The sequence below is a fragment of the Zingiber officinale genome, chromosome 2A (genome assembly GCF_018446385.1).
Source record: "Zingiber officinale cultivar Zhangliang chromosome 2A, Zo_v1.1, whole genome shotgun sequence".
NCBI classification, from domain to species: Eukaryota; Viridiplantae; Streptophyta; class Magnoliopsida; order Zingiberales; family Zingiberaceae; genus Zingiber; species Zingiber officinale.
In genome coordinates this window covers 16282625-16291134 of record NC_055988.1, presented here as the reverse complement: position 1 = coordinate 16291134, position 8510 = coordinate 16282625, and the positions used below count along the sequence as shown (strand labels likewise).

At 35.7% G+C, this 8510-nt stretch overlaps 1 protein-coding gene across 1 annotated transcript; it reads left to right on the top strand.

Annotated features, from left to right (window-relative positions):
* The first annotated feature begins 6410 nt into the window (after positions 1-6410).
* Positions 6411-8277, top strand: LOC122040832 (F-box/kelch-repeat protein At3g61590-like). The gene has a single exon (XM_042600282.1). It carries the CDS (start codon positions 6748-6750, stop codon positions 8113-8115), a length of 1368 nt encoding a protein of 455 aa, XP_042456216.1. The 5' UTR covers positions 6411-6747; the 3' UTR covers positions 8116-8277.
* Positions 8278-8510: the final 233 nt, after the last annotated feature.

Genomic DNA, 8510 nt, shown 5'->3' with positions numbered 1-8510 from the left:
GACTAATGGACTAGAGAACTCGGAATGACATGGAACAAGATTATATGTGCTCGTCTAGTTTTTTTAATTATATATATATACTCGAACATCAATTCGATACATTATATTAAGAGCAGTGAATTTTTGAACACGAATCAGATTTTTGGGACACATTTGCATTAAAAAATTATTACTCTCAATATAGCATATGGAAATGATATTTGAGAGCATGAATATAATCATGAGAAATAGACGAATACATAAGATTTAGTTCTATGTCATTCTTATCTCTTTATAGGTCCATCAGCTAGTTTTGACCGAAATTGATTGATGGATCGATCTAGAGGCTCAACATGACATGAAATAAAGTCTTACATGCTTATCTAATTCTCCTGATTATATTTCTAACCTCCAATATCAATTCGAAACATTATATTGAGATTATCAATTTTTTTAAATACAAAATCAGTTTTTTTTTTTTTTTTATCTATTGTCATAGTAATTGATTCGAAAGGACTATGTGATCATGAATACTAACTTTAATCGATTGCTATATTTGATTATTTTTTTATAAAATAAATAAATAAATAAACATATATATATATATATATATATTAAAAAATCTTCTATGATGAAAAATTTGCTACTTTCAATATGGTCTACCAATTAATGGTTGAGGGCATAAATATAATCAAAAGAATGATACACACATATAAAATATGATTTCATGTCATTTTCAGCTTTCTAGATCTATCAGTCAGTTTCAACTAAAAATGACTTTTGGATCTAGAGAGAATGATGTAAAATTAAGTCGTATGTGTTCGTCTCGTTCTCTTGATTATATTCATACTCTTAAATATCTATTTGACACATTATATTGAGAGTATTGATTTTTTTAAGATGAATTAAATTTTTTAATCGATTGCTATAATATAGTAATCCATTTAGGATATTATTATTCTGATGAGCAATGTCTGAATCAATTATTATACTATGGCAATTAACTCGAAGGGATAACAATAAAATTAGGTATGTTATTTAACAATTTTAATACTAGAATATATGATTTAAGTATTTTAGAAATTTTACTATGTGTTCAGTAATTTGTCGGGAAAAAAAACGTTTGCCCTAATATCAATAAATTCCTATAATTTCTTCCAATTTTTTTTTTTAAAAAAATCTGATAGTAAAACAACCTTTTTAAAAAGTCCGACAAATTCTACTTTCTTGCCCACGAGTTTTCATTATCCAAATCGTACAAAAAGCAATCTCGACAGGCTCAACTCACAGCACGCGAAACTGCAACACAGCAATGCAAATGATGATAGAATTGTGCAACAAGAAAGGTTACCAACATCCCTTGTGTGCATTATTATTATTATTATTATTATTATTATTATTATTATTATTATTATTATTATAGAAATTGTTCCTATGTAGAAATGAATAAGGACTAAAAAAATATTTTTCCATGTGATATGTTTAATTTTTTAATTTATCTCTCGACTATGAGATTGATCATATGGGACGTTCATGTTTAACCTATGATATTTTATAGAAATTATTTTATATATATATATATATATATATATATATATATATATATAAATTTTTTTAATGATGAAATTGTGAAGATATGCCGTAGCAGTGTTCAATCTCAACTACTGAGTTTAGACGTTGGCCATTAAACGAGGAGTCAATCGTATTTTTAGATTTATCCTTGGCTTATATGCACAGTCAAATCGTACACTGGAGAGTTAATTAGACCTGACCACGGTTCGGAACCGACAGTTCGACGGTTCGGAACCGCCGGTTCGACGGTTCCAGGCAGGTCGACCCTTAACCTTAACCGCCCAAGACGGTTACGGTTCACGGTTCAGAACCGCCGGTTCACGGTTCGGTTCACGGTTCGTCACGGTTCAAGATTAATATGTTAATAAAAATTAAAAATTAAAAATTAAACATTAAACATTAAAAATTAGAAATTAAAATTTATTAAAAAAAGGGCTTGCACTTATTTAAGTTGCCTACGTATCCCTTTAGGGGAATCAAAGCCCACGTAGTTCTTTTACATTTTTATCCTTTTACATTTTCATTCACTTCCATTTCCTGTTCCTGTCGTATTTGTTCCTTCAGTATCAAAATCTTCAACTTCGTCATCTGAAAGTTGCATTCCTTGGATTCTTTTCTCCGCTCTGGTCCAATCGTCCAGTAATGCTTGGGCTTCCAATGAGTCAGGAGACAAAGTTGATCGTCGTTCATCTAATATGTTGCCGCGGCACCGAACGTCTGCTCCACAACAACAGTTGACCTTGGATAAGCTAAAATTTCTTTTGCGATCACGGAGAGAACGGGAAAGCTTTGAGCCTTTTGTGACCACCACTTTAAGATATCGAAGTTTTCGCTATCTGCTTCATTAAAATCAAAAGAAGTCGTAAAATAATTCTCAAGTTCCTGTGTGGAACTTGAGGATCCCCGTGAACATTTTGTCCGTTCTTTTAATAAGAGTTGTGCTTTTGTAAGTTTTAAATTACTACTAGTAGTTTGTTGAATTTCAGAAATATTAATTTGTGTTCCATATTTTGCATAATATTGATTATAAATATCATATAAATAAATTCTAACATTATATATAATATTAGCTGGATCAGGGGAAGAAGAATCTTTAATTGGAATTAAAGCATCATAATATAAAGTTAACATTTCTTGTAAAACTTCTAATTTAAATCTAGGATCTAAAGCAAATGCAATTAAATAAATTTCAGGAATTAAATAAAAATATTTTCCCATTTAGTTTTCATAGCTAAGATGCAAGGAGATAAAGATTCATTATTAATATGTTCATTTAAAACTAATACTATATTAGAAAAATTTTCTAAAACTAATTGAGCAAAGGATAATAAACACCGGAAAGTTGTTCGGTTGCATCATTAAATACTTTTAAAATTTCACAAATACTACTACAAATATTCCATTGTTGTGAAAATAAATATATATTAGCATTAGTGTTTTGTGCAAAAATGAACATAATAATTCTTTATATTGAAATGAATCTTGTAATAATTGGTATGTTGAATTCCAACGTGTTGGTACATCACGTGAAATTTTTAGGTCTCATTCCATTAATTTTACAAAACCTACCCCATTGTTTCATTATAGATGGATGAGACCATAAATAAGAAATTGCAATTCTAATTGGTTTAATATAACTTTCTAAAATTTTTAAACCATCTTGAACACATAAATTTAAAACATGGCATACACAACGAATATGAAAAAATAAACCTCCAATAATAAGTTGACAAACAAATTTTAGATCATCTATACAAGCGGTATTAGAACTAGCATTATCTAATGATATTGAAAATATTTTATGAGTTAAACCATATTCTTCTAAAATTAAACATAATAATTGTGCGATATTATGAGCATTATGTGATTCATCAAAAACTCTATAAGCTAATAATCTTTTTTGGAGATTCCAAGAGTTATCGATCCAATGGCAAGTCACACCCATATACGAATGTGTTTGCCAATGATCACTCCAAATATCGGAACATAAAGAAACTTTATTATCTAATTTACTAAATTCATCAATTAAATTCTTTTTTCCTTGTTTTACTAATTTTTTAATTGTACGAGTAAGTGTAGTCCTAGGAACACGTTTAGCACATGGATTAAGAGATTCTTTACAAAAATCTTCAAATGTGCATTTAGATCCAAAACTAAAAGAAAGATGTTCTACGGAAACAAATTTAGCTAATGATTCTCTTAATATATTATCCGAATATAAAAATAAACCGGAATCGGTACTACCGCTAGTTGAAGAAAATCTTGATAATTGTGTTTGAGAACGGTCGAGTCCATATTCCGTCGGGTGCTTCGTTTCTACATGTCGTTTCAACGACCCATAGCCGCCGCCGGCTTGGAATTTGTAGGAAGCATTGCAGTGCTTACATTTTGCACGCATTTCTCCCGACGGAAGAGTGACCTTCTTAAAATGTTTAGTAAAAATAGAAGATTTTAGAGGAGGAAGTTCCCGAACCTTAGAAGTAATTGCATCGGTACTTCCTTGTGTGTCGGGTGTCGGATTCGGAAGATGCTCGATCTCATCATCGGTGGATTGAATGTTGGGGTCCTCCTCCCGCGGATTCATTATTTGCTTTCCCTTCCGAGCTCGAGATGATGCACCTCCGCGGCCTCCTTCCATTGTAATTGAAAACGAAAGCGTGTAGAGAATACGAAAATGAGATTAAGAGTAGAGAAGATGTGTGTGAAAATGATGAAATAAGCTCTCTATTTATAGAGTTTTGATAGTAACGGACACTAAATCATAGCCATTGATCAAAAACGGTCAAATGATCCTAACCGTTGAAAAAAATACCTAAAAACCCTCCCAATGACTACGAACCGCGGTTAACCGCCGGTTCAACCCGCCGGTTAACCGGCGGTTCGCCGGTTAACCGGCGTTTCGCCGTTGTTACATCCAATGAACCAGAACCGGCCCGGCAACTTGCCGGGCCAGTTCCGGTTCGACCCGGCGAACCGGGTCAACGGGCAACTGGCCCGTTGACCCGGTTACGGGCCCGGGCCGGGTCCGGGCCAGACCCGGCCCGGGGTCGGGTCTAGAGTTAATTGGACAGAAGACTTCGGAATCTAAATTATATATATAGTTTTTGATAGACTGGGATCTTATCTTGCGGATTCGTTTGAACTAAATTCGGGATGTCTGGACTTGATTTTTTTATATATATTTTTTTTATGTTCAGGTATATTATATGTATTAAAGATTTAAAATTTTAGAATTTAGAAATTATATTATAATGAATTTGAGTCAATAAAATTTTTCTTTTAATTCATGCTTCTCTTATATTATAATATTTAAAATTAAAAATTTTAAATGTCGTAGAATGTATTATATATATTTAGGATTTAAGATTTTAAAATTTAAAAATTAAAATTTTACCTCTAGATTTATGTTTTTTTTTGGATTATAATATTTAAAATAAAAAATTTTAGATACTAATATATAAATAAAATATTTCAGTTTAAAATTTAAATAATTTTTATTTTTAGAAAATAGAAAAAATAATATAAAAGAAGAATTGAGACACATCGACTAAAAATTTTAAAAATAAAAATAAAAAAGAATCAAGATGATTAAATTATTTCTAAGTACCTCGAACCACTTATCGCGGACCGTTCCGTAAGGAACGATCCACAAGATATCCCATCACTATGTATATTAGCAACAGCAACAGCAACAGCCGTAGTCTCTAGGCTCAGCTTCATGGACAAGCAACAAGTCTTGATTTTGCGTGCATGCCGCTTTGTGAACCTTCAATTTTGTTCTTAACCTAATTTCCTACCTGATGCAATGAGAACACATAGCCCGGAAAAGAAGAGCAATAAAGTGGCTAAGTCATGAGAGATAATGCAATGAGCTAAATCTAATCTATGAACTAACTGAATATAATTAGAGAAAGTCACAAGATGTGATGGTAGATCGCTGAGTCAAATATTTCTCCTAAACATTTATAATCTTCAATTAAACATCTCACTACTTAAATATTTTAAATTTTACAATCAAATATCTCATAATTAAATATCACACAAATTATATATTTACAGAGTTCATCTATCAAATATCTCACTTTAATATATCCCAAATTTTACTTTTAAATATTGATTATTTTAAATCTCCTCGTCCGTAATATTTGTTTCCAATGAAAATATTTAAGATTGAGAATACTGAGAGACTTCAGTAGGCACCACTGCAGGCACTGCTGCATGCATGCTCTACAATTATATAATTCGAAACAAAACAATACTTCAACTTAGAATTATCTTTACTGTCTAGAATTTTTAGGAGCTAGTATTAGTTAAAGTCTTTATTATTTTCTCTAGAGTTAATTATAAAAAGGCTTCCTAAATTATATAAATAATCAAAAGGAAGATTTTTTTTTTTAAAAAAAAAATGGACATCCGCCATATGTTTTATTTTAAAATACTCTTTATTATAAAGTTATTATAGTGTAGCTGCACCAATGTTATTTTTTTATTTTCAATATTATTAGAGTAGTTAAAACTAGTCCTATACCTGTAATACTTAATATATTATTGTTTTGTTTATATAATTATTTTAAAATGATTTTAATAAGCTGATAAAAAATTATTTTGATATAATAAACATTCAGAGTTTATAATTCCAGATTTTAGAGTTGCTTCCAAAGGTTATTAAGGGCCAGAGCTGAGTACTATTTAAAAAAAATACAAAATTTAGAAAAATATAAAAAGGATTTTTTTTAAAAAAAATCATAAGAATTTTAGAAAAAAAATATATATTTATTTTTGTGATAACCGTTTCCGCATTAAACTGATAATTTGGCACATGAGCTTGGAGGGTAGGGGTAGACCGGTCTTTCACGATCATTTCTGCGTCTATATATCACCTCACCTCTCCTTAATCCGGTCCACCCCTCGCCTGTGGCCCTCTAGGAGCCAGCATAGCCGCTGTTCTTGGTGCGTTTCCTCGCTCGCGCAAGGCTTGGCCTCGATCGATCGGAGAATGTTCATTTGGTCGCCGCCTCCTTTATCGGGAAGATCCTCGCGGCTTTTAGGTTTTGTTCTTGTTGGCTTATGTTAGGCTGTTTCTACGATGACGCGGGATTGGTTTTCTGCGAGGGTTTGGTGAACCCGAAGGCTCGTTGTTGGTATTCCGACGGTGTGATGATGCGAATGCCTTTCGCAGCTTTGTCTCATCTTTGAATGAGAAAGTCGGAGATTTGTAGCAGAAATTTGGGATTTTTCTGTTTTTTCTGTACTTGTTTCTTCCTTCTTCTTTGGTTGGTTAATTGGTCCGGCAATCTTCCCTTTTCTTTTGTCAATTCGTCCCGGCATCTGAATTTTAGGGGTTTTGTTTTTTTCCTCTTTCGGGTATTTGTTTACGAGCTTATCTTCTTGATGGAGGAGAGTTGTTCCGTCGCCTACGTCGACGACGACGGTGGCGACAAGGAGGAGGAGGGCACATTGGTGTCGCTGGACGCCATTCTCCCCGACGAGCTCCTGGAGAAGGTGCTATCCTTGTTGCCCATCGCCAGCATCGTCGAATCGGGCTTCGTTTGCAAGCGGTGGTACAAGGTGGCGCACTCCCCGCGGCCGTCGTGGGCGACGATGCCGCTGCAGAAGCCCTGGTACTTCATGTTCCTCTGCGACGACGACGACGCCGCCGCCGCCTTATCGGGCCATGTCTACGACCCCTGCCTCCGCCAGTGGCGCGGCTTCGGCTTCTCCTGCTTCGAGAAGAGCAACTGGCACATCTCCTCCTCCCGCGGTTTGGTCTGCGCCATGGACCGCGACGACGGGAGCCGCTTGCTGGTCGGCAACCCCGTCACGCGCGTCTGGAAGCGGCTTCCTCGACTGCCGGGCGGGCGTTCCCCCGACTACAACGCGCTCGCCGTGTCATTCGACCGGGGCACGCGCGGCTACACGGTGGCCGTCGCCAAGTGCACGCAGGCGCCAGGAGACTCCCACCGACGGAACATCTCGATCCACGTCTACGAATCAGAGGCGCAGTCGTGGGGCACCTCATTTGCCCGAAGCCTCGTCGGGTGGAGGGGCGGCGATGAGGCCGTCATCTGCGACGGCGTCCTCTACTACTTGATCCACCCCGACGCGGAGCAGCGCCCCCACTTAGTGATGTTCGACCTCGCCGCGCCGCCCCATCCTCCGTCGTCTCTAATGCAAGAGACGATACCCGCGCCGTGCCCTCTCACCTGCGCTCGATTGATGAACCTGTCCGAGAAATTGGTCATGGTAGGCGGGATCGGCAGGCGCGACCGGTCGGGGATCATCAGGGGCGTCGCGATTTGGGAGCTCGAGGAGAAAGAATGGCGAGAAGTGGGTCGAATGCCGCGCAGGTTCTTCCAAGGGTTCGGCGAATTCGACGAGCTCTTCACCAGCTGCGGCGCCGGCGACCTCGTCTTCGTCCAGTGCTTCGGGTCGCCGGCTCTGCTCATGTTCGACATGAGGCTGAAGGTGTGGAAGTGGTCGACAAGGTGCCCTTTCACCAAGCGCTTCACGCTCCAGTTCTTCACCGGTTTCTGCTTCGAACCCAGGCTCGACGTCACTTCTTGATCTCTCCGCTGCTTCATTTACAATTCAGCCAAAAAAAAAAAAAACTATTTTGACAAGAAAATTAAAAATTATCTACCAAGAAGAAATTATACTTGCCATATTTATTATATATAGAAAAAGCATTCTAATGTTCTTCCAACTAAGAGCATTGATAATTGTCGTAAAGAGGCATTAAATTTCTTTTGATAATCACTATGGTCCTGCGGTGTTAAATTTTAAACAAACATATATGATTATGGCGTTGATTTTTAAAGAATAATACCATTTTAATATTATATAAATCTTAAAATTAGTACTATATGATATTGTATTTTAAAAATCAACATGTGTATTTTAAAAATTAACATTATAGTATTAATTTTTAAAATGTATTATCATAGTGATATTCTTTGAAA

Coding starts and splice junctions, on each gene's coding strand:
- LOC122040832 (XM_042600282.1), top strand. CDS start 6,748: ATGAGAAAGTCGGAGATTTGTAGCAGAAATTTGGGATTTTTCTGTTTT.